A 1113-nucleotide genomic window follows, 5' to 3' on the forward strand; every position below is an offset into this window, starting at 1 on the left:
TGCATGTGTATATGTGTATGTATCTAAGTCTGTCTGCTGGACTTCATGTCTCTTGTTTGTGTGGATGCTGAATTGTATCTTCTTCTTATTCCTCTCCTCTTTCTTCTTTTCTCTTTCTCTTTCGCCTTTGATCTTTCTTCTTGTCTCTCTCTTCTTTCTCTCTCTCTCTCTCTTCGTTCTTTTCTTCTTCTTTCCAGCAATATTTCGATTCGACAGTTGTCGCCATCTGGTCTGTGAGAGACTTAACGCCGAACCTCTCGAACTTCTGGTATATTCTCTCTCTTGTAAGACAAAGACAACATCCAAAACGCACTCTCACCTCTTCTTCTTCTTCGTCTCTCTCTCTGTATATATGTATATATATATATGTCTATTTATATGCATATAAAGAGGGGAGAGATGGATTTATGCATCTACATGTACATAGGTTACACGGGTATACAGACTTCTTGGTCTGTGCACCTGGAGAGAGAGACCTACTTCTTCTATTTTCTCTCTATATGTAGGTATGTGCCTATATCTCACGACTGCATCTTAGGTGTCTATTCGTCCTAGGGTGTATTCAGCATGTTTATGTATTGGACCTAGATGTATAGAGAGGCAGGCCTATCTAGGGACGTACTCCTATATGACGAGTGTGTATACTACAACGGGTGCATATCTGCTTTTCTTCTCTTTCTCCCGGCCCGACAAGCCTTCGTGCCTCATCTTCATTCATTGCTTGTCGTTCTCAGTATTCTATTCTCTGTAACTATATCTCTACACATATCTCTATCTATACATACCTGATCCACATAAGTGTATATCTCCATATCTGTATCTATGTATCTATCTATATATATGTATATGCATGTAAATATCTCTGTCTGTACATATGTATCTGTCTCTTTCTCTACGAGTGTGTGTATGCTAGCTATTTCAGTCCTTTTGCCAAGGGGTGGCGGAGAACTTCCGGGTATACGGGCCTCTCTCTGTCTGTCTTTCCTCCAAAATCTATCTATCTATCTATCTATCTATCTATCTATCTATCTATCTATCTATCTATCTATCTATCTATCTATCTTTAATCTATCTATCTTTAATCTATCTATCTATCTTTAGTCTATCTATCTA

General features: G+C 38.5%; 1 protein-coding gene across 1 annotated transcript in view; it reads left to right on the plus strand.

Annotated features, from left to right (window-relative positions):
* The window catches only part of CSUI_002069 (gpi transamidase subunit pig-u protein), a gene marked incomplete at its 3' end in the record, with an annotated part of 4907 nt that extends 4620 nt beyond the window's left edge, over positions 1-287 (plus strand). The window contains exon 4 of the mRNA XM_068062271.1: positions 198-287. Within this exon, the coding sequence (XP_067925754.1) occupies positions 198-287 (90 nt within the window). The remainder of the gene's footprint in view (positions 1-197) is intronic.
* Positions 288-1113: the final 826 nt, after the last annotated feature.

This window comes from Cystoisospora suis, assembly GCF_002600585.1.
Source record: "Cystoisospora suis strain Wien I chromosome Unknown contig_866, whole genome shotgun sequence".
Lineage (NCBI taxonomy): Eukaryota > Apicomplexa > Conoidasida > Eucoccidiorida > Sarcocystidae > Cystoisospora > Cystoisospora suis.